The sequence below is a fragment of the Mya arenaria genome, chromosome 2, assembly GCF_026914265.1.
Source record: "Mya arenaria isolate MELC-2E11 chromosome 2, ASM2691426v1".
In the NCBI taxonomy this organism is placed as follows: domain Eukaryota; kingdom Metazoa; phylum Mollusca; class Bivalvia; order Myida; family Myidae; genus Mya; species Mya arenaria.
In genome coordinates this window covers 40,078,282-40,105,911 of record NC_069123.1, presented here as the reverse complement: position 1 = coordinate 40,105,911, position 27,630 = coordinate 40,078,282, and the positions used below count along the sequence as shown (strand labels likewise).

Below are 27,630 nucleotides of genomic sequence, written 5' to 3'. Positions count from 1 at the left end.
AAACAATATGGAATGTATTGATTACCAAAGGAAGCAGTTATTTCCATCTTCTTTCCAATATGAGAAGGAGTTTTAGTGCTGGCAAACCTTTTTTTCTATTTTTAAAGAATAAAAAATTCAATTTGAAAGTACACCCTTTTCAGCATTTAGCGCAAGACTTGTGATGCCAGCTATTTCTATATTGACTTACAACTATCTTACACTAAGGCTGGGTTTGTGCACCAGAAGGATGCAAATCAGACTTATAACGATATTTTTCGTTCACTTTTTAGTACATTCCAAATACTTATTAACTGCTATGGAACTAGACATTAATTTGAAAAAAAACAAAAGAGTACACAGCATTATGATTATTTTTATATTTTTGTAAAACAAAGGAATGCCTTATTTAAACTAAATCATCTTTATAAAGAAAACTGACATAAATCAAAATAAAATATGTTTTTATTTCTTCCTTCTGTTAATTTAAAAAAAATAATTGATAAACAGAAAATAAAAGTGATTTGCCTTTGCCAAGAATATTAAGGGTTATTACAGAGGATATTTAGTTGAACAATATCAGTATCACAGCCACCTATCATCGGTATAAGAAATTAAAGTGCCATGTATCGATTACCCAATGTAGGCAGTAACTTACATGTGTAGGCTGTGATTAAACTGTCCTGACAGCCTATAGGTCACTGTGCTGTGTGAGGTATGGTCAATACAGACAAACTGTCACCTATACTTAGTCAAGACGTTCTACTCTCTGACTGGCATTGTTTGAATCGGAGGAGAATTTTTTTTCCAGATTTGGGAAAGAAATTTCCAGGATTTCTCAATCTGATTTTTATTTATTAAATGTAAATTGTATAAAGTACAGATATATATGTGAAGATTATACAGATGGCGTTAAATGAAAATTTAAAGTCATTTTTTGTTTAGGGACTTTTAATGTACATTGTCTGAAATGCGATGTAATGAGTATTGAGATGATGACTTTGTAACTATTTTTATATCACAGATCTATTTCACAGTGCGCATTGCCTAATGAATGGTGGGAAACAGAATGTAATAAACCCACTTAATCTCCTAAAACTGTCTGTTCCTTCTGTTTTAATCCATCACAATCACTTTACATCTTTACAGGGAATTGAGTTGAAGAAATCCCACTGGAATTGTTCATAGAACAATTACTAGACATGACTTTATCCCCTCTTAAAGCCACATTCTCTGCTCCAGCCAGTATATTTGTTTAATTATACTCAAGAATAAAAGAAGATTTTACTGGCTGCACTTGGCCTATCTTAACTTCTCATTAACATTCTACTTGAAAGCAAAATGAAAAAAAAACACTTTGTTTTTAAGATTAATCAATTCACCTTTAATGCGGCGTTCACACAGTGCCGATTATGGCTCCCGTTTGAGATCAGACAGCGCTACGACACAAAAAGCGAAAAAGTCGGATTACTATCCTCAATGATCTGGAATGTCCTATCATTGTCTGAACGCAGTCGTATATGTTCGTAACAGAGTCCTACGGATCGGGAATGGTCCGGAGAGATCGGCCAAGCACTCCCGACAGTTAGGTGCGTCCCGTAACATTTGGGAAACTCAGCCGATTTTGTCTAGTCGGATTACAATCGTGACTATGTCGTGACAGATTCTGCTGTATCGGATCAAAATCGTAACAATGTCCTGTGTTGTCTGGTCAGTGTCCTGTGGAACGGGCATGATCTGGAGAAATTTTGTATTGCCGTTTCTTGATGATTGAGTCCAGATTGCGTCCAGATCTTGCCGTCAGCATCGGTTCATTGTCTGGTCACTGTCTGATCTCTGTCGGATCGCATTCGGGAGAATCGGGACGCTGTCGGGACAGATCCGGTCGTTTTTTACCATGACAAAGATACAAATCGGATCAGAATCGGATTGAGAACGGGATAATCGGGACGAATTCTGCTGGAAACGGCTGGATCAGGACGCCTCCTGAACAATATTTGATTGTTGTCGTGATTAAATAAAAAAAATTACAAATTTTAGTAAAAGTTTGAATTTCCAGCCACGAATCACAGGATCTTGATCAGACTTTTGACACATTTTAATCGGGAATGTTCCTATCAAGGACGGCAGTAAAAATCCTGAATGTGTGACTTAGGCTTAACAAAAAACATTGGATATTGGCAAAGTTTACTGCAATGTAAACAAATTTGGATATAATTCTGATCTTGTACTCTACAATGATATAGTCTAGCAATCCAGTGATCCAGGAATCCATTGATGACTATCCAAAGGGCTTTATTTTAGCTATGTTTTTCAAAGAAAAAAGTCTGGCTATTGTGATAGCTAATGGTGTCATCATCACCTGAGGCAAATGGTGTTGTGCCAAAATGTATCAAATTTGCAATTACCCAAAAACAGCCCAAGGTGTTCAGACACATGTAGAGCAAGGCACATAACTCTGGCTGTAAATAATGACTGAGTAATGCCCCTTTTTAATTTGAAAAAAATAAGAACAGATGAGCATTGGTGCTTGCTGTGTTGCCCTGGTGTTCTATTTAAAGAATTGATTATTCCTAACCTTGCTTAAAATATATTTAAAAAAATCAACAAATGTTCTATAGGTGCACATAGCACAATATAAGTTGAAGCAACTGATTTTTTTTTTATTTTAACGCATTATCATGTTTAACACATTTGACTTAAATGATCAAAACAAAATTATAAGCAATATTTTGACGCTTTTTTATCTCGAGAATTTGTGGCCACATAGCTAATAATTTAAAAAACAAAACATTAATAAAGGCTAACATTTCTTTAAATGTATGCAAATCATTTGTTTGTGTTTTTATCATTTAAAGCTGCATTCTCACAGATTAAACTTTTTTTTTTTGTCTTGGAACGAGCCAATTTTTGCGAAAATCCATGAAAACCAGTTCTTTAAGACTGCTTACCACAATTAAGATCGCAGATTTTTATATTTAAGTTCAAAAATTGATTTTTCTTAAACCGTTAGTAAAGGTTTAAGCCATAAAATATTAATTATTGAACGGAAATATGACAAACTATGATCTGATTTTTTGTCAGCAATCTTATATCATTGGTTTGAAGATGTTTACACAAATATTTGCTCTTTCCAAGACAAAAAAATAAAAAGTCGTAAAAACAGTAAATCTATGAGAGTGCAGCTTTAAGTCAAATGCTTTAAACATGATAATGCATTTTAAATTCAAAAAAAAAAATTGCATGAAACTATGTCATGTGCCTTTAAAACTGTGGCTATATTAAATGGGCCTCTAATGCGTGTTGTGGAAGACAGGTTTGCATGTTTCTTTATTGGATTGCTTGTGTTACTCCAGGGTGACTAATAATTCCATCTTTCAAATAAACCCATCAGTATGAATACTAGATGAAATGTTATCAAGACAGTTTCTTTTGATGTTATCTTTTTAGAGCATTAGAGGATTTCAAGAAAACTTAATTTCTGTTTTACTATTTCAAGTTTGCATGCGATCTACATCAATGATTGAATATTTATTTGATCCGTCAAAAAAGAAATTTAATCCCTCTCTGTATTTTTGATTCACATAAGAATGGAAATGATCGAGAAAATCTTGGTCCTTGTGTAAATTGTCCGGATTCTGCACATATGGGAGACATTATTGTTCATGTACCAAAAGCCTAAAATCCTGAGATTCAGGAAGCATTGAACATCAATCAAAGTATAATAGTTGCTGAGAGATGCATTGGAAATATTTATGACCAAGCTAAGAGAAAACAGCAAATTATGTTATTATAATCCCCATTTCTGACAGATTCGTTGTCTTATCACAGAGTATAAACAGTTAATTAGGTTCCTGGATCTTGAGCTCTGAATTTTTCTATGTTGGCGTGTCATAAAATGTGTGGGTTTAAAACATCCAAGGAGAATTTAGTTTAAACTTATTTATATTACAATGATTATAAGTTATTCCAACACTATTAATCACTCACATTGGCATGCTGTGAGACGATAATGTTTAAGGAATTGAAATACCTGGATACAATCCATGTCTTATTGGGCTCTGTGACCACAAACCAATCTGTCAAACCCTGAAGAATCCCTAAGAATTGACCGAGGGCACCTTGGTGAGAAGCAAGCACACTTACCACTGAAATAATCAGACAACCCAAATTCATCTTTAGTGAAATAACAAGAAATACAAGAAAACTTGAATATATATGGGTTTTTGAATTGTTCCAGACTTCCATGCTTTTAGCTGCTTAATTGAAAACAAAGTTATAGCGTGACGCAAAAAGCAGTGTTAATATAGTTTTGGAATTTTGCAATGTCTACTGATTTATCGGGTGCCTAAAATGCCGTTTTGCCGTAAAATTCATGGAGCAAAATCACACTCACCTTGTTGTTTAATTAATAGGAAAAGAAATTGGTGTTTTAGTGGGATAAGACCTGAAATGCTACAACTATTGGATAGTTAGAACAATAGAGATAAAGCAGGATCATCGGGCCACACATTAGAGTAACTGGGAACTGTTGGAAGTTATCTATCACACTCAATAAATATCTGCTGCTGCTACTGCTGGTGTTAATGTTCAATGGCATATCTGTGCTAACTCGCTTGATTATGAAAAATTAAAAACAGGTGGTTGGTGGTTATTCCTTTTATTCTGTTTAAACAAATGTTTATATCTTGGATATCCAGCACTATCTAGATACTGGGTGAAGACTTGATGGATTATGGAGTTGTAGAAAACATTTCAAACAGATAACAAGCAATCTTTCTTGCTTGTGATTGAACGCTGATTATCCTGTTATGAATTGTAAGGATGCCAAAGTCTTTGAAAAAATATGTAAAAGTTTGGAACTAGCAACCCAAATGAATGAGTTCTGACATAACATTGAGGTAGGCCTTGGGTCAGGCTTGGAATACTTCAGAGGCCATCAAGATGCTGAAGTAAACGATACATGAAGTGAGGATGTAAATTACTCTCCTCTTTTCTGTCTTAGTGACAAATTGTTTGGCTGAAAGGTGAATAAACATAATTGTTATGGATGGAAGGCAGCGAGATCAGACACTGTTTTAGTCAGACAGCAATGATAACGAGGATGAATTGATGTACAACAGTTACAGACTTGCAGTTTCGGAAACGAGACAAAACCCAGTGAGACATGCACATATGACATACATACTGCCTTGTTAGCTTTGATCGATAAACAGAGAGAAACCTCTTTTTTCTTTAAATATTTAAACATGAGAGGTTGCATTACAAAAAAAAAAAATTTGATCCCAAGACAAAAAAGGTAGTCATCATTGCATGAAACATTTTAATCGGGTGAAGTTGCAGTGCAAGAGGGAGTAGAAATGAGCTGTAGCATGCAGGGCTGTAGGGAGGAGAGCGAGGGTGCGGGACTGTTTAAGATGCCTGTTATGTTCCAATGTAGCGTGTGTAAGAGTGATATTTGTGAAGTGACCTTCACTGAGCCTCACAGACGGGCTCTCGTTCAAACTCACAGGTGATGATCATGGTGTTAGTTTAAATTCTTTTTTTTTCGATTTTTTCGATTGTAAAATAATTTATTTATTACAACATTATATTAATCACTCTCATTGGCACGATGTTATGTGAGAGTCTGGTCTTGTCTTGTGGGGGAAACCAGAAAACCGGAAGGAAACCCACTCACCTGGTTCTGTGACCTAAAACCAAACTTGCATGCACCAAGACCCGGAATCAACCGGGGATTTGGTGAGAAATGAGAGTGCACTAACCACTGTGTTAACTGGACAACCAGTGCAGTAGTATAATAAAAGAAAATATGTTATGGTTGTATTACACTCAGAATACCCCTAGAAAATCCACTACTCAAGCTTCGTTACTCACCACCAACCAAACTTGAAGTCACCCAGACCGTGAATCGAACCGGGACCCTTGGTGAGAAGGGAGATCACTGACCATTGTCCATACCAAACAACCACCATGCTTGTATGATGATGATATTACACCATTCAAGAATGAAAAGACTAAAATAGACACTCACTGACAGTACTGTGGCTTATGCAGAAATTATTTTTATTTTTAAAGCAAACTTTTAAAATTTGATTTTTTTTAAGAAAAACAACATTTTGATTTTTCTACAAGTTGTGAAAAGTGATGATATCTAAGTTGATTTGTAAATAAAACTTATATTTCTAAAAACTACCCAAATTTACAAATCATTAATTTTTGCTAAAAGGCATCAGAAATGAATTATTTTCTTGGGGATTTTCCCTTGTTAATTCTTTCAGATTATGGCTTTTTAATAATTTGAACAATAAATAGAAGTATGTATCATGGCAAGGAATCAATAAAACTACAAGATTTAATTATTTAAAAGCTCCAGCGCATCTTCTGTTTGTTGTGCAAATTAGTTGAAAATGAACATAAATGGTGAACATGGACTGCTGTTTTTCCATTCCAGAGGTTTAATATATACGAGTAAGATAAATAAAAAATCTGCAAATGAAGTGCCACATAGGTCCTGCGCAAGTCAATCCTAATAGGATTGACTTGCGCAGTGTGTATGTATTTTAGCTTTAAATTTTGCATTACTTTGACCAGCAATAAGTACAAGTCATGCTAAGAAATACTGAGGTTTGCAACCTTGGTTGTCTCTTGGAACCAATCACTTAAATACAGATTGTATTCCTTCATTTAAAATTCTCATATTATGCAAACATTGCCATTGCCTCTCAAGAATTAGATTTTTTTTTTCGAATTGCTATTTCAGTACAGCTTAAGAACAATAAAATGTTTTGGACCACATTCCCTTTCATGTTTTGTGTGTTGTTTGGCAATGGAATTCCTGGAAAGAGTCTTGTTAGAATTTAATAGATGTAGTTTTCCAGCCATTTAGGGGATATTAATTGAATAAGCATGTTATATCAATAATGCATTATCTAATATTATTGTTTTCTTAAACATAAATTTATCCTGGCTTTACTTAAAGAAGGGAACCAAAGATGTACTTCTACATTATGGATGTACTTTTTGGTGTATTTTGATCACAGTACAGACAAGCCAGCCTTAAGGTCAAGGTCACAGTTCAAGGTCAAAGGTTTGAGCCATATAGATTTCAATGACATGTCCCCTCAGTATCAAGGATTTCATTAAACTTGGATAATATGTTAACTTCATCAAGACAACTTGCAAAAACCACATTTCAAGCAGGCCATCTCATTGTCACAGTCAAATGCAATTGAATAATTGCGTCAAATTTGCAGCAAACATTTGCTTTCTTAAGACAATGGTTAGAACATGCAAGAAATGACTGTGAAATTAATCACATTAGTCTGTCTGTTAAAATGTTCACTTTGTTTCTATAAAAAGCCTTCAATGATTATCATAACATGTGTGTCCAATGATCTCCTCATTGACACAACCCTGACATTTTACTCCATATTACCCAATGCTCTGGAACAGAATGAGATGAGCATGGGGGAAAACATTTATTTCCAAAAACAACTGACAACAGGGCAGTTGCCTAACTCTGGATAATCGTTAGAATTTTCTAGATTTTCTAACGAAGTTTATTGTGTACAAGCATAAACTTTTCACCAAGTAAGTTTTGGTCCGTATTTTATAACTTTAAAAGGTATGAAAAAAATGAAAGCAGATTTCATACTTAACTTTGCCACAAAGATTGTTAAGCAACTACGGCCATTTTAATGCAGAAGCGAGCCTAAATAATCGATGGCTTTAATTATTAAACAAATGACAACAGTTCATTTCAACAACCATGTCCAACATCTTACCTGCAAGCATTTTGTCATAGCAACAGTTTATATACATGTACAGTGCAAACACGCTATGTCGAAGTCGGATATCTCAACTTTCCGGTTATGTCGACTTTTTTCTCCGGTCCCGAATTCATTCCTTCTTATTCTATATAGAATAAATCTGCTTGTGTTGATTTTTCTATCTCAATTTTTTCGCTATGTCAACAAACTTTTTCTGTCCCATTGGTCGAATTTCACACATTTTCCTTGTCCCTTATGTCGAACTGTAGATCAAGGTGTAGGTGCGAAAGTTGTCATGGAGGTTTGCGGCATGTCGCTAAATTACCATGCGTGTCAAAATAATTAACTTTCATAATTGGAGGTTAATGGGTTAGTGTGAATAATTAAAGGTGTTTGTTTATGTTTTTGATTACATAGTCTTTTCTTGATCAAGCTATACATAGATGCGCACAACTTAAATTGACGCTGACATCATCGTAAAAATTCGACAACATTGAAAGTTATGTGACAAAGTAATTTCTCTATACTGCATGTAGAACACAAATGGGCAAAACATTTGTGCTTTACCGTGTTCTTACAATATAAAAGTATATACAATTGTGGTTTAATATTTGATTTGTGTAATCCATAAACATGAATAAAATTAATTTGGCACAAATATTTCATTTTTGTATCACTTTATCTTTTAAATAATACGTTTGCTGTTTCCACGATCGTAAGAACACCGTTCAATTTAAGTCGGATGTCGGACATGAATCAAACTCATGTGTGTTTGGATTGGTGATACCTTTTTGTAGTTCGGATGTGTCGAATGTTCATTATCTCGACTTTTTTCCCTAGGTCCCGACAAAGTCGACATGAGTTTGGACTGTATGTACAAATATACATGTATGTACAAATTTGAACCACAATACACTGATAAGGGACCCTGTTTCGTCCTTAAATGAAGTCTCTGTGCTTTTTCACAAATAAGTGAAGAAATAATAAATGTTTTTAAATGAAATTTCACAAACGCCTATTTCTAAAATAAATGTGATGCACTCATTTTGGAATTCAAAAATTGTAATGCTGTTAAGTGAAAAATTGCCGATATAATCGGTATTTTCTCCTATTGCTTCAAGATTTAAATTGAAATATTTTATGAATATGGCAGTATAAGTAATTGATTATTTTGTTTATTTAAACTATTTACATCTTAGTTTAAATATAAAAAATTAATACCTTATAATGCAATGTTACTCCCATTGAACCATGACCTCGGTAGAGCAATGGACTGGGAACCGGACAACCTGGGTTCGATTCCTGGGCGGACCAATTCACTTGTGTTGTGATTGGTTATGAAATCCTTTCTACGACCATTCACACTGTACCACTACCCCTGGCACAGAAGTTGTCAGTTCCTTGCAGAGGTGAAGGCACCTAGTACTGGTTAACCCTCAGATAGTTTGCCCAGGATAGGTGTGTGGTGGTTGAACTCTGGGACCCTTCAATGTGCTCACGCCGGGACCCGGAGTATAAACTACCAACACCACCACCATTAAACCATGACCTTGGAAGATTTAGCTATTTACATAACTATAATTATGGAAGTTAGGACAATCTTTAGAAGTAGTACTCTTGCATTTCCATGTATGGATTCTGGTCCATTGAAAAGGTATAATCAAAGACAAGTAAGACAAGCACATATCTTTTAATCATTAGTATCAATTGTCAAATATGAAAAAAAATGGATAAGGAACACTAATGATAAGAATGAGCATAATAATTGTTATATATCTCAATAAGCGATGGATATATCACGATGTATCATGACTTATTTTTTACAACAAAAATGATCCCTACAGTGTTCAAGATTGTTTGAATTTAATGTTTGTTTTTAGCATAATCAAATGCTTAGCACTCAATGCAAACATATACAGATTTACACCTCCTCAAACTGTGTCAGTTTTGAGAGTACTCAAAAAAGAACCCCACTTGGATAAGTGGCAGTCGTAACTATTCACGAGATGTCAAACGTAACAAGGGTTATCCAATTCCTCTAGAATACCTCAGCTAACATGCTATTATCTTGTATTCCAGAGAGCATGAAGAAGAGTGTGACTATATGCCTGTAGACTGTCCAAACAACGCTGGTTGTCCTCCATTACTAAAAAAGGTTTGTGTTATACTGTCTAGGGTTTGTTTATGTAACCTAGTAATGGTTTGTTTCAATATTGGATTTTCAGAATGTCTAGACCTATTTGTATTTTAGATACTTTTTAACATTCACATTCATGCTTGCTTTTCAGGATATTTATTGGCCTTGTATTCAAGGCGTCAAGATTCTATGTACAAAATACTTGAAAAATAAGAATACTTGAAAAATTAGAATACTTGAAAATAAAAAATAAGATTACTTGAATAATACATTTTTGTTGTTTTCAATACTGTTCTTCTATAAATGCATTTTTTACCCAGGAAACTGATATCTTCTCAATTTATCTAAGATAAAGAATTTTAACTGAACTAATGTTTCAGGAGTTGGAAGACCATCTACGACATTGCAGCAATGTGCGCTGTCCGCACCAGAAATTCAGGTAGTTCAGGTTTAGATATACCATACATATAAAGAATATATCATGAAGGGTCGGTCATTAATACAGAGTTTAATTCAACATTTTTTTTTTAAATTGATAGAAATTATAAAATAATACTTGATAAGTGATATTTAAACTCATCTTAAATAGCTTGAATATATCATACATCAATAAAGTCAATTAGCATAAATTGGTATAGCATTTTTAACTGCTACAGCTGTGAGTTCACCGGCACATCGGAGGAGCTGGAAGACCACCTGAAGGTGTGTAAATTTGAGAGCATGAAGGAGTTCCTACAGCGGACGGATGAGCGCATCACTGACCTTCAGTTCGCCCTCAACTCCAAGGACCAGGAGATTGCCTTCCTCAGGTCCATGCTTGGGAAACTATCAGAAAAGGTTGAGTCATTGGAGAAGTTCACTGATGTCAAAGTTCGTAAGTGGATGATATTAAAATTTTGCTGAACTTTTGTTAGGTTTTCAGCGGTAAGATTTATGCATTTCAGCTTTGAAAGAGGTCTTGGTATTGGATAGCCTCTGTGTCATTCTTGGTGTTAGTATGCAGACACATTTGGCCAAAATAAAAATCATTCATTGCATTCACATCAGAGTACATACATTGTTAGTAGCATCACTTTATTGTGGGTCGGAAATTTGTTACCGAAATTAAATGTATATAGGATACCAAGTGATCAATGAAAGGTGTATTTTCATGTGTAGCACAGCCATAAGTGAAACAAATATTTTCTGTGATCAAGAGTGAATTTTAATCTTGCTCCGAAATCAAACTTATTTTCAGTTTCTTTTAAACTAGAAAAGTGTCAATATATTTTGCGTTCATTGATTGGAAAATAATATTGTGACATAATTTTTGTGAGGTCATTTAGAATAGATTACCCAGCATTCTGAGAACTATATTACTTTTATTGATCAATACCGGAACCAAATCTATAAGATGAGTAAAAATATCAAAATTGTTATTTTCATTGCAGTGAAAATAACAGTACTGAAAATAACAGCAGTGAAATATACAACAATAGAACAGTATTTCACCGAAAATTATTTTAAAAAATGGTGAGAAAAGGATACAGGGAACTTATATAATATAATGAGACTGCTAATGTGACCTTGTGCATTGTTTGGTTTAAAAAAGCATGTTAAACTTTTAATCCGTGTAACGATATTTTTTATCAAATGGAATTTACTGCCAGTCTTAAAAGAAGTGAAACAAATTAAAGTTGTTACCAAATTAAGAGGCCGAACCTTTTCTGAGTCAATCATAAACAAGGTTAAAATCAGCTGGAACAATTTAAGTTACAATTGCAGTTAAGAATCTTTGCTGTCTGTTCCATGAATTTTATATCAGCTTTTGGTGCCATTTCCAATGATGAACGAGAAACATTTATTGCAATCTGCTAAAATGATTTGCACCAAATTCTCAGATTTGTTTTTGTTTAAGAAAACATCATTTTTTCCCACAAACAATATTTAACCTCCAAATGTGTCTTCTCTGCTGTAATAAATGGTATTGTTCTAACTTTTGCCTCATATTGGTGTACCATGCCATATGGGAAGATAAAAGCAAGTCCTCATTTGTCTGCTTTTTAAATGCTCTGTCTGGCTGGAAAATTATTTTTGGTGTTGAAAGTGTTTTAATACATGAAGGTTTAAATATAAAAAATGAAAGTTTGTATTGACACAAATACACGAAATGTACATGTTTCATTTAAGATTTCAATAAGTTTTGTGCACCTTTTGAAAACTCCACAGAAAATGTCATTGATTCTTATTCATAATCCTCTGAAACTTATCTAAAGAATTTGGTTTTCCAAACACATGCAGTATCATACATGTACTAAAACTGTGCACTATGAAAATGATTTCCGATTAAACCTTTTTTACTTCCAGAGTTACTAGAGCACAGTCAGAGTAAAATACTGGGTGAAATAGACGATTCCAGAAGGGAATATGCAGTCATCGCTGTACGTATGACACACATTAAACCTAGAGGTTGTGGGTTTGATTCCCATTTAGGGTACCGTACTTACTCAAGGCCTTTACAAACCAATACCAGTACTTGTTTAATACCAATTAAGCTAAAAGTAATTAATGTAAACTTATTATATATTCAAATGCATGTAAATTTTTATAATGTTTTACAAAAACAAAGACATTTTGAAACAGTTCTACACATGCCTTAAAGGCACAATAGTGCAATATAATTGCCAACACATATTGTGATATGATTCATCAGTATTTATTTGACTAGAATGCAATATTCCAAGCTTTGCTACTTTCTGTCTCCATTCAGTATGATGGAAATAAAAAAAAGAAGATTACTGCCGAAGAAACCAATTTTCCCTTCTATTCAAATGTAGTTTGTGTAACACTGTAGCACATTGGAATAAATCCTTATTGAAGCTGATTTGTAACAGTGAATCTCTTTCAGCTGAACATGCTATTCAGCTGGATATTTATGGCAGTATAGTATTTGATTGTAAACTGTATGTATGTAAATTTAATCCAGGATGAATTACAACATATCAATGGCTATCTCAGCCAGCAGCAGTCTGTAATGGGAGGTAAGTTATGTTTTATGTTTTAGCCGAGGGGCCCCTTGTTTTACTTAATTATAAAGCAAAAGCACTTGCCTATTATGAGATTTTCATATTCCTAGAGAAAGCCTTTTATTAAATTACTGTAATAAAAACTGCACGGAGAAGCCCAAAAACCCAAAACTTACTGTTGCTTAATAACATAAGGAGCAGACGCAAAAAAGACAATTGGCTGACAAGATAACAAATGTGTGAAACATCAGAATTACTTCCATTGAAACAATCATGAGTCGTTGATTATGATTTGTATTCTAATATCTGTCTGAAATCAATAAATAAATTACCACGTCCAGACTGTGGGCAAGGGTATTAACCATTCCTGTGGTAACTGTAGCTGATCTTGATTATGTTGACATACAAGTAATGCAGTGTGTTTTCTGTTTCAGCATATGATCCTCAGCAGATGTTTAAATGCCGAGGAACCTTTGTGGGGCATCAGGTAAATATGTGAGAAGACTTGAGTTGAAAAGGTCTGGGTATTGTGATAGCCTCTGTGTCATTGTCAGAGTTGGCATGCAAGAACATTGAAGAACAAAATGGATCATGTATACTAGAAACAGTACATTATAACACATACTTAATGGCAGGGTCCAGTCTGTTGCCAGACTATTGAGAATAATTGTACTGCAGGGTGCAGTCTGGTGCCTGATTATTGAGTATTGATGTACTGCAGGGACCAGTCTGGTGCCTGACTATTGAGTATTATTGTATTGCAGGGTCCAGTCTGGTGCCCGACTATTGAGTATTATTGTATTGCAGGGACCAGTCTGGTGCCTGACTATTGAGTATTATTGTATTGCAGGGTCCAGTCTGGTGCCTGACTATTGAGTATTGATGTACTGCAGGGACCAATCTGGTGCCTGACTATTTAGTATTGATGTATTGCAGGGTCTAGTCTGGTGCCTGACTATTGAGTATTGAGGTACTGCAGGGACCAGTCTGGTGCCTGACTATTGATGTATTGCAGGGTCCAGTCTGGTGCCTGACTATTGATGTATTGCAGGGTCCAGTCTGGTGCCTGACTATTGATGTATTGCAGGGTCCAGTCTGGTGCCTGACTATTGAGTATTGATGTATTGCAGGGTCCAGTCTGGTGCCTGACTATTGAGTATTGTTGTATTGCAGGGTCCAGTCTGGTGCCTGACTATTGAGTATTGTTGTATTGCAGGGTCCAGTCTGGTGCCTGACTATTGATGTATTGCAGGGTCCAGTCTGGTGCCTGACTATTGAGTATTGATGTATTGCAGGGTCCAGTCTGGTGCCTGACTATTGAGTATTGATGTATTGCAGTGTCCAGTCTGGTGCCTGACTATTGAGTATTGATGTACTGCAGGGACCAGGTGCAGTCTGGTGCCTGACTATTGAGTATTGTTGTATTGCAGGGTACAGTCTGGTGCCTGACTATTGATGTATTGCAGGGTGCAGTCTGGTGCCTGACTATTGAGTATTGATGTATTGCAGGGTCCAGTCTGGTGCCTGACTATTGAGTATTATTGTATTGCAGGGACCAGTCTGGTGCCCGACTATTGGGTATTGATGCATTGCAGAGTCCAGTCTGGTGCCTGACTATTGAGTATTGTTGTATTGCAGGGTACAGTCTGGTGCCTGACTATTGAGTATTGATGTATTGCAGGGTGCAGTCTGGTGCCTGACTATTGAGTATTGATGCATTGCAGAGTCCAGTCTGGTGCCTGACTATTGAGTATTGTTGTATTGCAGGGTCCAGTCTGGTGCCTGACTATTGAGTATTGTTGTATTGCAGGGTGCAGTCTGGTGCCTGACTATTGAGTATTGATGTATTGCAGGGTCCAGTCTGGTGCCTGACTATTGAGTATTGTTGTATTGCAGGGTCCAGTCTGGTGCCTGACTATTGAGTATTGATGTATTGAAGAGTCCAGTCTGGTGCCTGACTATTGAGTATTATTGTATTGCAGGGACCCGTCTGGTGCCCGACTATTGAGTATTGTTGTATTGCAGGGTCCAGTCTGGTGCCTGACTATTGAGTATTGATGTATTGCAGGGTCCAGTCTGGTGCCTGACTATTGAGTATTATTGTATTGCAGGGTCCAGTCTGGTGCCTGACTATTGAGTATTGATGTATTGCAGGGTGCAGTCTGGTGCCTGACTATTGAGTATTATTGTATTGCAGGTTCCAGTCTGGTGCCTGACTATTGAGTATTGTTGTATTGCAGGGTCCAGTCTGGTGCCTGTGTCTGTTTGGTGACTATCTGTTCAGTGGCTCCTCAGACAAAACCATAAAGGTACAGAAAAGCAATATTTCGGATTAACAATTTTCAGAAAATGATAGCGTTCGCGAATTATAGATGACGTGAAAAACTAAGTCGTGAATATTGCAATGTAGGTTACACATTATTAATACGATACATTCTGTTCGAGTGAACTTTCGTATAGAAAAATATTTGTTGATTTATTGCGTAATAAATGACAAATAATTTGTTATTATACTTCTTTATTAAAACAACATAAAACATTTATGACAAAATGACATCACATGTATGCATTCGGGACATAGCACGGATTGTTTCGGGTCGAGTGGGCAATGCGGCGATCGAATCTGATGAGATTGAAATATTTAAATGATATTGTAATTATTAACACACTGCATCACCCAAATGAATCGCTCATTTTCTGACATAGATGTTTGTAACATAAGTGTGCTCAATGTCATTCTTTAACAAGCGCTAATTGTGCTCCATTGTCACCTCGAGCCAATGCCTGAGTGCATTCGCAGTATTGTGTGAAAAACTATGAGACGATAGAGTTCAAAATAAGAATTGATATATAGGTGAGAAATACCAAGTCTGGACTGTAAATTTTACTTCGGAATAGCAATTATTTCGGACTAGCAATTTCGGATTAAAGATTAAAAATTTAGTTAAACAAAGAAGAAGTAAAATCGGGACCAAAAATTAATTTTGAAATAGCGATAATTTTGGATAAACAGTGTTCAGAATAAGGGTGTTTAACTATATATTTATAGAGGGATACTTTGAGATAATAAACAAAACTTTTGTGTAGATAAATTCTATGAGCATAGGATACAATACTTTTCTTTCAATAATATTTATGTCTCCACTTCAACAAAGGGACTACACTGTTTTTGATCAATACTATGAAATATTTCTTGTTCATCTGGCATTTGATTTATTTATTTTGTATTATATTAGAAGCGTTGAATGGTCAAGGGATTATAGACAAGACAATAGCAGGGGAATTAACAATCATATAAAGGCCATTTCTTTGTAATGCTTGCATACCCTTGTTACTGGAGACTTGAGTATTTCTGGTTCTTTATTGAGGAGAGTTGTGTAGATAATTGCTATTCAATTGGATCACATTAAAGATCTATTTACCCTTTCAAAAGCATGTTCTGTTAATAACAAAATATTTGAAAATAGAAATAGAGATTGAATGGTTAAGACACGCCTCCAAAAATTCAATGTAGATATAATCATTCATTTAAGCTGAAAATTTCTTATGCAGACATGTCACCAAAAATCGTTCTTGGCAAAGAGACAAATATCGAGTGCTCTGGAGCTGACCCCTAAAGCGATACATCTCTGTTCTCTTTTGCAGGTTTGGGACACGGGGAGCACGTATCGTTGCCTGAAGACAATGGAGGGCCACTCAGGGATTGTTCTTGCCCTCTGTACCTATGGAAACAAGTTGTTCAGCGGCTCACAGGACTGCTCCATTATTGTATGTGGTACAATGAATGATGATAAGTTTTAGAGTTTCTTATCCAAAAGACAGCTTGGTCACTGGTGGACGCTGTTAACCATTATGTAAATTGTTGATGCCTTTCACTTGAAAGTGTATGGCTTACTGGTTACTTATAAGTAAACTAAATATGTATGATGTAGATTTGGTCATTTTTTTATTATAAGGGTTATATGTGTGAGTAATTTGAATTTTGCTCGTTACTTCAACTGGAAATGACCTTTTTTACAATAAAATTACAAAAAAGCTTGTTTTTTATACTATTTTCTGGACATATAACCTGTCCAAATTTGACCAAAATTATAAAGGTTCTCCAGGCATCCAAAAGGCCACATATTTCTCTACCAGATTCCATTACTACTATTTAATGTAATTTCTTATTAAGATGTTCTTGATACATTTAGACAGATACTTGACATATACAGGTTTCCTGCACAGAATATTGACTTGTATAGTGAAATCTGGCTTTATATACAGATTTAAAATAACATATATGGTATGTTGTTACAGAGTTTGTAACACAAGAAATTAATAAAATGAGGATTAGTTACAAAAACAGTACACACTCATAAGAGTGCAGACATTCTTGTAATGCGTTCAACTATAGTTACATGTATGTTTAGATGAGAATATAAAAATCATCATTACAGATCTGGAACATAGAGGAGAATGACTTTGAAAAGGTGAAGGTCATTGATGCCCACCTGAACCCTGTATGCACCCTCGCATCAGCCAAGAACATGCTCTTCAGTGGATCGCTCAAGGTCATCAAGGTATGCTGGGAGTTCAGAGATAAATATCCTGCCCATATCACATAGCTAGAACATTGTTTCAAAAATGTTTTTATGGTGTTTTGCTCAATTTTGCAAAGCTTTGAACAACTAGCTATAGTCAAATTTGAATAGATAAATGTCATCCTTAATCCATGAAATGATTTTGCTTTATAATGATCAGGTGTGGGATGTTCACACCCACCAGTTGAAGAGGGAGCTGACGGGCCTCAACCATTGGGTGCGGGCCCTGGTCGCCACGGGAAACCTTCTCTATAGTGGATCTTACCAAACTATCAAGGTAACTAGATGTTGGTGGCTGATAGTGTTGGTGGTGTTGTAAGATGTTCACAACCATCAGCTGAGGAGGATTAGAATGGGCTCAACTACTGGATGTGGGCCCTGGGTGCAACAGGAAACCTTCCCTATAGTGGATTTTACAAAACTATTAAAAACCATCAAGATAACCGGTTGTTGGAAAGGAGGGTAGAAAATGGGGGGGGGGGCTATGAAAACTGTGATCTGATCTTTTGCCAGTAGTCTTATATCACTGGTTTCAAGACATTGACGCAAAAATTTCAAAGCTCATTCGAAGACAAAAAATAAGAAAGTTGTCAAAACATCTTAGAGTGTGCCGCTTTAAAAACAGTCCTGTCGGTTTACGGAGCTCACATCTTCCAAGAATAGTATCACCAATAATTTATCAGTGTTCATAATTCTCAAATTCAAGGACAAGGTCAATAATGTCTACTTTGTGGTTAAACAGGTATCTGTATTATCTATTGGAGAGTCAATTATAAAACATGGCAACTTTATACAGGCCACATAGGCTCAACAGAAAATTACCATTATTTAAACACTTATTCCACTGTTAATTAAATTACTGTCTAGCTACATTAGGCAAGTTTAACTTCTTGGTCAGTATTCTTTGTATCTTTTAAAAATATCAGATAAAAGAGTTTGCCCCACTTGCCTTTTAAACTTCCCTCAAATACACCTTTTCATTTACAATAGGATTTCCTCACCATTCCATGGATTAATATTTCAAAATCGAATTTTGCCCTTCCCATCTTTTAAATTATTCTTTGCAGTTTTTTCCTTAAATTGCAATCTTCAAATGCTTGGTTCTTCCAGAATTCATCATGGAGCGGGTGATATCAGTTGTCAAATTTGCTTGTTGATACCAACTTCTATTGCAAAATGTTGGTTTTGTCCAAACATCCGATGGTTAATTTGTGAATGTTATTTTCTGAACATGTAATTTTTTCCATTAGCATCATGTGTCTGTCAAAGTTCTGAATTAAAGTTGTCAGTATCACATTATGGAAGAACTTGAAATGCATTGTACTTTACTGTGGCTCGTACTTGTAGTTTCGTGAGCAAAATTCTCCAAATATCACAATCTTGTTGAAGTTAAAGATTAGTGTTGAAAGCAAAAAAAAAAATTGATTGTAAACACTTTTTTATCCTGCCTAAGAAGCAGGGGAGACACATATGGATTACTTTTTCCTCTAAATTACTTTTGAACAACTTGGTGTAGTCTTTAAACTTGGTTGGCACATTGGTCATGTTGAATAAATGACCCCTATCAGGCCAATAGGTATAAGGTAAAATCATAAATTAACCAAATTTAAGATCATCTCAGATATTTTTAGAAAACTGTGCCATTTGGTGTTTTTTTGATTGGCCGACAGAAAGTAGACCAGTCAGGAACCTTCTCTGGAATCATTCGGAGGAGAATTTACTGTATTATTGTTGTGGAAGAAATGATGTGAACAATCCCATTTACAACACATTAGATGACACATAAGGTCAAGGTCAAGGTCATGTTGACCATTTCTAGAAAAGAGATGGGCTCTACCAACAGGAGACACATCCCCTGTGCAAATCCTAGTGTAAGACTACCTGGCAGGCATATATGGAGGACAATCATGTAACTATATTGTGTAACGAAATATTCATGATTATAGGCAGTGACCCAAGACCAAGGGACTTAACTAGTAGGTCAAGGTCAAATGCACAAACTCCATGTTTGAGTTTCTATTAGGGATATTAAGTACAATAGTATACCCTCATTGAGATAACGTGTCATGTGAAGGACCTGTTTTACCAGAGATCTCAGTTGTTATGCAATTTATCTTGGTGTCTTACAAATATTTTACATGTATTTATATGAAATGTATTTAGTTGTATTGAGTTAAGGAAATTTTTGCCATCTGTAATGTTTCTACAAACTTAAGATTTTGAAGTTACTGCTGAGATTCCGAAATACAATGGTGCTCAGGGGCCTTTCACAAAAAACATGTAAACCTGCATAGATGGCCACATTTCTTAAAGTACATTTGACTTTTTATCAAGCTGTTCATTGCTTTAAGAAGATTTTAGGGAGTCCTGATTATATCTCATTCCATTGGTACGAATAAATGTACCTTCAAAATGGTGGTGTGAGTTAATGTACCTTCTAATGGACCAATCAAGATCATTTATCTTTGAAACCCCTTGTGTTTTTCAGATCTGGGATATAGACCGCCTGGAGTGTGTGCGTCAGCTGGAGACGTCAGGGGGGAGTGTATACAGTATCGCCATTACCAGCCATCATGTCCTCTGTGGCACATATGAGAACGTCATACATGTAACTTGCTCAGATTATTTCTGCTTAAATAAATAGTTAAATATTAAGGAAAAAACTTCATTTTAGCTTTTCTGTCCTTTGAAAGAAAAAAAGTAATGGAATTGTCATAGCCTTTGTGTCATCAACGTTTTGCATTTTTTTGTCATTGGTCATTCCTCAAAATGTTAAAGATATTCACATGAAACTCTGTACATATGTAACCACTGACAATGTGTTGCAAGGATAATTATTCTAGTTTTAATAACTGCGGTTAATTTAGTGATGTCCCATGATCGACTGATGAAAAAAGACTGGCATTGCTCATGTTTCTTAACCTGATAATGATTGCCAGCGTTGATTACATGTATATTTTGCACTTTCATATTCTCCGATGTACCCAGCACCTAAATCGAGTCCTTTGGTCAATGTTCTTACTAATTTTATAAGCATAAGATTGGGGTCAATCCTTTCATCCCTATGAAACATAGTCATCTGTACTGATACCCTTGAAAAAAATTGTGTACGGTATTTTGGCCACTTTAGATGAGGCCAAAAAAAAAAAATTGTTTGTTTAGGGTAACCTTCCCAAAATTTCTAGGTAGGGTAGGTCGGGATTTTTTTAATTTTTTTTTTATTTTTTTTCAAAATCTGTCCTAAGTTCAGAGTGTTTTCTTGCACATGGCAGTCTTTCCTACATTACTGTCATTGCCAGACTTTGTTTTATCATATAAACAATAATTCTGATTAAAAGTTGCATTTATCCGCCCTTCGTAACTCTCTTTTCGCTAACAAATATTTTTTTTGCTCAGAAACGGAACAAAATAGTTAGGGTCGGCGCATTTTTATAGATAGGGTTGGGTTACCCGAAACAGACATTTTCTTTTTTTAGGCCTGATGCAAAATTTCTAATGCTTTATAATGCATAGAAGGTTAACTGCTTAACTTAGTGGTACAAGCTAATGACCTCTTCTTAGAACACTGAAATCAGAAAGAATGTTGTTTGGTAAGTTTGTCAGGCTTAAATTAAAGCTAAGACTAAGAATGGAACACTTCCATTTTAAACTTCCAGTAAACATGGATTCATTCTTATAGGTTTGGGAGACAGACGGTGAGCAGCCGATCACAACCCTACGAGGTCACTCAGGCACGGTGTACGCCCTCGCAGCCTGCACAACCCCTGCGGGGGTGCGCGTGTTCAGTGCCTCATATGATAGATCACTCCGGGTAGGTAGCCACATAACTCTTGAAAACATTATCATTAGTCTCCTATACAGTGATCTCCCTTAGCGATCAAAGAAATTCTTAGACACAACGTAGGAATAATAGGTGGATTTTCTTGGATATAAATTATTGAAAAGATCATTTTTATTAGCAACAGTATGAAATACTGGTAATATATAAAACTAAAACTAAAGCGATTACAAATAACCATCCAAGACAGTCACTTGCAGCTTTGTTCACATATTTACCAGGTTAAATGTAAAAGTGTTACATGGCCCAAAATTCAATATTTATTAATTGTCATGTTATGCCTATGGTTCAACTGAAAAAAAGCAGTCATGTCTGTAGTTCCCAGCGCTTTTGTAATAACTTTTGAGGTTGAAATGATGTAACTCATAGGTAAAGTAATTTGAAAAATAAGAACAGAATTAGATTTGTTTTTATTTATTCAAACAAAACTAAACATTGTTAAAGAAAATCTGACATTGTTCCATGGTTAACAAATACTAAAGTATTCCCCCCATTTTTCATAGTTCTATGGATATTGAATATATCTTGACGTTTAATGCCAACATCTCTATTTGTGATCAGAATTCACATCATCAATGGTGATCAGAGGTATTGTTCAAGTGGTCAATGGTAATCAGCCTCTCCTTCTGTAGTTGCTTTTGGTGCTGTAACCCGAATGTTAGAAAAAGAGAGATATGGGGAACTCTGTGGGGGGGTTTAAAACTCTGATCCACGCAGCTAGTGTATACTGCTTATGTTCTCTTAATACTTCATTGTTTGAACTCCAAAGCAGAAACTTGAGAAAGGGTCGAGCTGGAGAACATGTAGATTAATGTTGGTCTTGTACTTAATTCTAAAAGTTTGGTGTGTCTATTCAGGGTGACTTTTTTTGCACAACAGAGCTCATGTAGAGGTAGTCTAATATGTATAAGTCTGTTTGTGCCAGTCATAAAGGATTGTGTTTTGAGTTCATTTTTCCCCTCCTCCTGTCTTGATTGGAAGGTTGGAGTAGTGTGTTGTAGTCAGGGGAGATTACTTGCGCCCAACAGAGTTGAGGTAGTTTATGAGCTGTTTCATGAAGTCACTGCGGGCTGGGGGGTACTGCCCAAACCCATCCTGGGCCTCACCTGGAAATGAAGGGTTTTTTACTCATAACAATTGCAACATATACATTCAATAGGTTGAAATTATTGTCTTTGTAAGCAAGTCCTTTGTATGATGAAAACTAGTGTAGGTTTTTGTGATGCAAAATCCTTGGTCGTAAATAAAAGATGGATAATATATTCAAAGGAAACTTAGTACATAATTAATATGTTGAAGGAAAAAAACATGCACATGTGTAGCAATGCCCAAAACACTTCAACAATTGAAGACTTATTCCCTTTTTGAACCATTATAACAGACAATAATTTGCTTTCCTTGTGGTACTCTTGTTGCTGTTAAGTTTCATTGTGGTTGACATCTGAAGTTTCTCGGTGAGGTGCTACTAAATAGTGCATATATTGAAAGAAAGTGCAAATCACTCTATCATCCATCTTAATGCAGGATAAAAGCAACTGTCAGACACAATTAGGGAATGGTCATGCAGTTGTTTCACTTTGTGACACATTTGATTCCTCCCCTTGGCAAATGGACACGTTTTCTGGATTGTTGTAAACCCCTGATAATCAGCATGACTTACAGAATGGACAATATATCTATGATATGTATACAAATTCCTCTATTAGTGATATTATACATGTATATTGTATGTTTGAACAAATATGATATAGCATGAAAAAGGAACATGTTGAAAAAATGTGATAATGATTAGCCAAGTAATAACAATGTTAATTATCATACAAATTAAATCAATAAAGTTGCTATAAGACCAAAGATTCTCATTTAAAAAAAAAAGTGGTATGGTCTTAGTTTCTAATGTAATTTCATATAGCACCTGATGTTTTTGCACCATTTGCCAAAATTTTAGCCACTTCTGACTCCAGACATTTTTTGTCAAATAAACAAACCGTGAATGTGCAGTGGTAGAGTACATGACAATTCAAACATTTGTTTTGAACTTACCAATGTCCTGAACAGTTTTCATTCTCGCTTCTCGTTCATATGTGTCGGCTCCGGGCAGAATTCTGTAGCCTGAAAAATCATCATTAGACTGCATGATACTGATCTTGCATTTCTATAAGCGTTTAATAAGCTTCGTTTGATAAAAGCATGTAATGTGATCCTTCTAATCGAGCATGAATGAGATGTGGACAAAAATAATGTCTGAGCAAATGTTGCATGTTTTTGGCATGGCCAGAGTGATATGCCAGAGACATTATTAGAGTTTTAGTTAAAGAGTGATGGAAGGGTGCTGCACCCTGCCCTTTCTTGCTAGCACCCGTCTGCTCTCATGGAGACCAGCATGGGCTCCCTTCTGCCTTCATAGATTTATTTGCGGAATACTAAATATGAGTCTTATTTTTTTAATTTGATCCTATATTTAAATTATTAATACATATACACGTCACATATTTGGTAGTTTAAACCTAAAATTACTTCAATTAAACACATCCCAATGCAATGTGCCCTTTTCTGCATCACCCTGTCCTTTTTAAAGCCTGGCTAAAACCCTACATTATTCACTTGTGGTTATTATGTTTTGCAAGAAGGCAAAATGTATCAAATTACTTAAAAGTTTAACTTTTTCTTTTGACATTGCACATTTGTCTGGTAAATAAGGTTTTCCCTCTTGTGTGCTTATAACAATATCTTGCAGTGTCAACTTGGAAGTATAGACACATTTGTTACAAAATGGTGAAACAAATTGGCTAATGTGTCTCAATTGTATTGAAAAATTTTTTAATCTTCTGTCTGATGTGAAAAATCTCCCTTTAAATGAAATATCTTCTACAACTGTATGCGATAATCAAATAAGTTTTCTGATCACACATAGAATATTTGTCATTAAGTTAGATTGAGAATGGCTTAAATGGGTTTAACCTTATTGTCATTCATATTGCAATACATTTTTTTAGATTAGATAGAAATACTTTGGCTTCAATGTGATTCAGTAATGTTCCATGATTGTCTGGAACTATGCCAAAGTAAAAATAATGTTTCTGATTCAGTATTTCACAGCCTTTCTCAATCATTTTTTTCCAAATCCGTCTGATCTTATAGTTTTCACATTATACTGTGACAGCTAGCGATCATCGATTTGAAGTGAAAATAAAGCAAATTTAGCACTTGTTAAAGAATGACATTGAGCAAGTGTATATGTAATAAACAACAATTGCAGATAATGAGCAATTTGTTTTGGGTGGTGTTGTTTGTACAAAGTGGCTGGTTTACATAATCTGAATTTTATTTGAAATGTCTATCTCTTCCGCTGTTGAACAAGATTATTGTGAGGGCGTAATGTATTTAAACATGTTGAACAAGATTATTATGAGCGCGTAATGTATTTAAACATGTTTTAATTATATCAACTGTGCTTTGTTACAAATACATTCATGTGTCATTTTGTTTTACATGTATCACGTTGTTTTATTAAAAAGTGCAATATACATTCATTGAACAATAATTCAACAAACATGTATACTGAATGATGCAACATGTTTGTAACATGTAACCTCATTGCAATCTTTACCACTAAATGTTTTACCTGACTAATAATTGGCCGAGGCTGTCATTTTCTTTACTTGTTAATCCAAAATAATGTTAATGCGAAGTTTTCATCTGGCTCCCGAAGACTTGTAAGACATAATACCAGTTACAATACATATTCATATGTGTTTGCAAGATTTATTAATTGTAGGGCTGTGTGCCCCTTAATGGTAAAAAAATTCATGAAAAATATTTAACCACAACCATTAATTATTACCTGCTCCAAGATATTGACCTGAAACTTTGTACGATTGCTTACAATGAGGACATACACATTTGTGGCAAGGCCATCTGCTTGTGATGCCATTGTTTTATATTTCATGATTCTTGGCTTTACAGAAAATCACCATAAAAATACAAGTACTATGCTGGACAACAACTGCTAAGAAGCTTAAATCGTATTTTTAATGTCAATTTTGTCAAGCTTAAAAAATATATAGCTTCCTACTTTCATAAAAAAATATTAAGTAATGCTTGTGAATGAGAAAGACATAAAAAAATATTTAACAATACAATGTATTACAATATTAACTTTAAGTTAAAAAAAAATGGAACAATATTGTCATTTTATCATTCATTGTTGTTGGATTAAATAAAATAAGTTGCACTTTTTATCATGCAGTGTAAATTTTTGTTTGAGTCATTGAGTCAGTTACAAACAAAAATAAGTTAAACATCATGCTAAAAATGAAAATGATACTCACCAGAAGAACCAATTATAAACAAACAGAGAAAACATAAAACCAATCCAGAAAGTTTCATGTTTGTATTTTGTGATCGTCCGAGTTCTATAATGACCAATGCTGATCAACTATTGTTCCGTACTCTGTTGTCAGCTCTCCTCAGTCGGCCCTTTATACAGCCTTCTTGGGTGCTTATGGTAATGCAATTCTAAGTCTTTCAGCCTAACTTGGCTAAGATCACCAATAACTAACTCATGGCTATTTTAGAATAGAGAAGATTTTCTGTTGTCTATTGGCTTAAAACTGTTCTTGGAAGGTCTTCATTGATGAATATTCATCTTGTCTTGAATGTACTTTTTTAAGTTGAAGTTATATTGAAAATGATTGCATTATTGTGAAGGCAGCTATAAACTTACCTGTACCATAAAAGGTTTGCTTCTGGCTTAGATCTCTGGGGTAACAGACCAACTCAGCATACTTTTATTATACCCCCACAAACGAAGTTTGAGGGGTACATAGGAGTGAGCTTGTCGGTCGGTCGGTCGGTCTGTCAGTCAGTCGGTCAGTCAGTCTGTTTTCATGGTTTCCGGACGATAACTCATGAAAGGCTAGACAGATTTGAACAATTTTTGGTACACAGGTGTAACATCAGAAGATACAGGTCAAGTTCGATATTGGGGCTGGTGGGGCCAAGGTCAAGGTCACTGTTACTAAAAATAGAAAAACGGTTTCCGGATGATAACTCATGAAAGGCTTGACAGATTTGAACAATTTTTGGTACACAGGTGTAACATCAGAAGATACAGGTCAAGTTCGATATTGGGGCTGGTGGGGCCAAGGTCAAGGTCACTGTTACCGTAAATGACTGGGTATAAGACGATAGGGGGTATTAGACGCAGGGAAAAAAATATGTGAAAAATCCGAGAAAAAAACTTTTAATCTATGTTTTTGGTTAAAAGACGCATAGAAAAAATGTCAAAATCGTCCGGCATTTTCAGCCACCATGTTTGTTGACAGTGACAAAAAAAAAATTTTTTCGTGAAAATGGCGATGGTTATCTTTAAAACCATACTGTCGAGAATGAAAAGTTATGTTAAGCAAAAAATATTTTGACAGTGCCCAACTTTGCTTTTTTATATGTAAGTTTGATTATTGTTTAATTCAATTTATTATTCAAAATAATATTGAATACCGTAATTCACAAGAGTTCGGACACCATAAATTAATTATTTTTTTCGCTCTCCGAATACATAGAAAATTATCATTTTTACATTTTATTTACATGTTTGTTTAACCTGCCTTTTTTCTTCATGTTTGCTTTTTACCACTTATTAATTTATCCGTAGTAATCAATGGTCATAAACTTATTTATTACGCCTATAAGTGTAAATCCTTCATGAAGTTAATTAAAACACCATTTTATACATGCACTGAACTGAATAAACACATTCTATCGGCTTCAGATCAAAGAGTCACTCTGTGTGACGTCACATAACTTACAGTTATGCCCACGAGGATCTCGTGGAGAGCATGGACATTGCTATGCAGGATTAATGTATAACTGTACGATTATTGCTTCATACAGTCTATAAGTGTGGTACAAGTTTGAAAGCTTATTGGCTGATCGTTTTACAAACATGCCATGTCGATGTTTTCTTAATCCCTTGATTGCCCTTGTTGTTTGTTTAATCCTCAAATAAATATATCACACTTCCTTTTCAACAGGCAATAAATCGTTTAGGATGGGTAGTAACTAATTAAATTGTCACAGTGGTGTATACGGTTAGGTAATCTAGCCAGGCAGTGTAAAGATAAAAATCAATATTCTTCGTCTGTGAAACTTGGTAACTATGAAAGTTATGATTGATGTCCTTTGGGTGTCCGAAAATTAGGTACGCAAAATAAATTATTTTGGGAAATAATTATGGGTGTCCAAATATAAAATATTTTTGTTGAAATTATAAACGTCTTACGATATACCGTATCCCGATCTTCAACTGCCGTTT

At 35.1% G+C, this 27,630-nt stretch overlaps 1 protein-coding gene and 1 long non-coding RNA gene across 3 annotated transcripts in view; one reads left to right on the top strand and one right to left on the bottom strand.

Annotated features, from left to right (window-relative positions):
• Positions 1-27,630, top strand: part of LOC128211046 (E3 ubiquitin-protein ligase TRAF7-like) — a 54,754-nt gene that overhangs the window by 21,362 nt on the left and 5,762 nt on the right. For both annotated transcript variants that reach the window (XM_052915449.1, XM_052915440.1), the window contains exons 8-19: positions 9,831-9,906; positions 10,269-10,327; positions 10,545-10,762; positions 12,235-12,308; positions 12,854-12,908; positions 13,328-13,380; positions 15,134-15,202; positions 16,539-16,661; positions 17,333-17,455; positions 17,637-17,753; positions 19,965-20,084; positions 21,156-21,287. In XM_052915449.1, the coding sequence (XP_052771409.1) occupies positions 9,831-9,906; positions 10,269-10,327; positions 10,545-10,762; positions 12,235-12,308; positions 12,854-12,908; positions 13,328-13,380; positions 15,134-15,202; positions 16,539-16,661; positions 17,333-17,455; positions 17,637-17,753; positions 19,965-20,084; positions 21,156-21,287 (1,219 nt within the window). The remainder of the gene's footprint in view (positions 1-9,830; positions 9,907-10,268; positions 10,328-10,544; positions 10,763-12,234; positions 12,309-12,853; positions 12,909-13,327; positions 13,381-15,133; positions 15,203-16,538; positions 16,662-17,332; positions 17,456-17,636; positions 17,754-19,964; positions 20,085-21,155; positions 21,288-27,630) is intronic.
• Positions 22,115-25,783, bottom strand: LOC128211135 (uncharacterized). Its single transcript, XR_008257217.1, has 3 exons — positions 25,646-25,783; positions 23,358-23,426; positions 22,115-22,420 (listed from the first exon to the last, which is right to left on the bottom strand). It is a non-coding gene; the product is annotated as an uncharacterized LOC128211135 (long non-coding RNA).